A 1,274-nucleotide genomic window follows, 5' to 3' on the forward strand; every position below is an offset into this window, starting at 1 on the left:
CCTGACTATTTGTACCACCCAAACCTCCCTGCCCCCTGCACCTTCCCTAGCCAAACACCCAAGCTCCTTTCCTGTTTGTGCGCAGGAGCTTGCACCATCCACCTGGGAAGTCCTTCACGCAGCATCTGGGAGGAGAAGCAGGACTCCACCTCGGTCCCTGCAAAAGCTCCAGATTTACAGTCTATCCCCTTCTCCCACATTTGCCTTGCCTGGACCCCTTAGGGTGACCTGCCTTTCCAGGAGCCCTGGGTTGTTCATCTACCCACTGTTATTTCTATAAATTTCCCGCAAACAGGTGGGAACAGGACTTCCAGAAAGCATTTGCATAAGGGCTGACTTATCAGCTGGGTATAATTATAGATGCATTTACAAACCCTCCAAGCGGCACGTGATCCTGGGGGTTTAAATTCATAGGAACTATGAATCATGAAAAGAAATGTATTTGGGTCCGTGTGTCCTGCTTGCTAATTCCCGTCAGGCTGGGCCGTGTTAGGGGATCCTGCCCAAACCCTCTTCTCTGCAAGGAAAGGGATGGAAACTGTTGCAGCGAAGCATATGATCGTATCATCGGGGGTGTGGGGGGAGGCGCAAGGCAGGAAATCCAGGGGGTTTTTTTTCTTTCTTCTTATCCTCCTTGCTATCCTGTTACTTCTCCAAATGGCTCCATCTGTGTCACACACAGTGAGAAATACAGAGAGGAACGAGTTAGAAAGCCGCTGTCGACATTGTAACTGCAGCAGTCACATGTAACTGATCCCTCCATGGCTTAGCTCCATACAATTGTCACTGCCGAAAATGTCCTGAATCAGCACCAGCTGGCTGGAAAATGAATGCTGCGCTATTCACTCTCCTCTCCCCCCCCCCCCCCCCCCCCCCCCCAAAATAGCTGAAGTTTCCCCATCCCCCTACGCCAGCAACCAGGATTTAACAATCAGCGGGAAGCATACCAGCCATAGCAGGCAGGCCCAGAGGAGGCCGCATGTGATCAGTGGAAAGTTAAAAAAAAAAAAAAAAAGAAGAAAAGAATTGAAGTTGAGATTTTCAAAGGAGACTAAGGGAATTAGGAGCTCCAGTGCCATAGGAATGTGATGCACAATGGGCACCTAACTGCTGCAAGTCCCTCCGAGATGTCCAGCCTAAAAGCAGCTCAGGTTGAAAGTCCTGAGAACCCTTTCACTCCTTGAGCCTTTACACTCCCCGGGAACCTCAGACTCGTTTTATGGCCTTTGTGATTATGGGCTGCCAAAAGCCGACAACAACTCCTTTTCCTGCTG

At 50.2% G+C, this 1,274-nt stretch overlaps 1 protein-coding gene across 6 annotated transcripts in view; it reads right to left on the bottom strand.

Moving 5' to 3' along the window:
- Positions 1 to 320: 320 nt before the first annotated feature.
- The window catches only part of DYRK3 (dual specificity tyrosine phosphorylation regulated kinase 3), a 22,977-nt gene continuing 22,023 nt past the window's right edge, over positions 321 to 1,274 (bottom strand). For all 6 annotated transcript variants that reach the window (XR_003094320.1, XM_006024740.2, XM_025205445.1 and 3 more), the window contains one exon: positions 321 to 667. Coding sequence is in view for 5 of the 6 variants with exons in the window: in XM_006024740.2 (XP_006024802.1) it covers positions 638 to 667 (30 nt within the window). In the remaining variant the exon portion in view is untranslated. The remainder of the gene's footprint in view (positions 668 to 1,274) is intronic.

This window comes from Alligator sinensis, unplaced genomic scaffold (genome assembly GCF_000455745.1).
Source record: "Alligator sinensis unplaced genomic scaffold, ASM45574v1 scaffold1322_1, whole genome shotgun sequence".
Classification (NCBI taxonomy): Eukaryota; Metazoa; Chordata; order Crocodylia; family Alligatoridae; genus Alligator; species Alligator sinensis.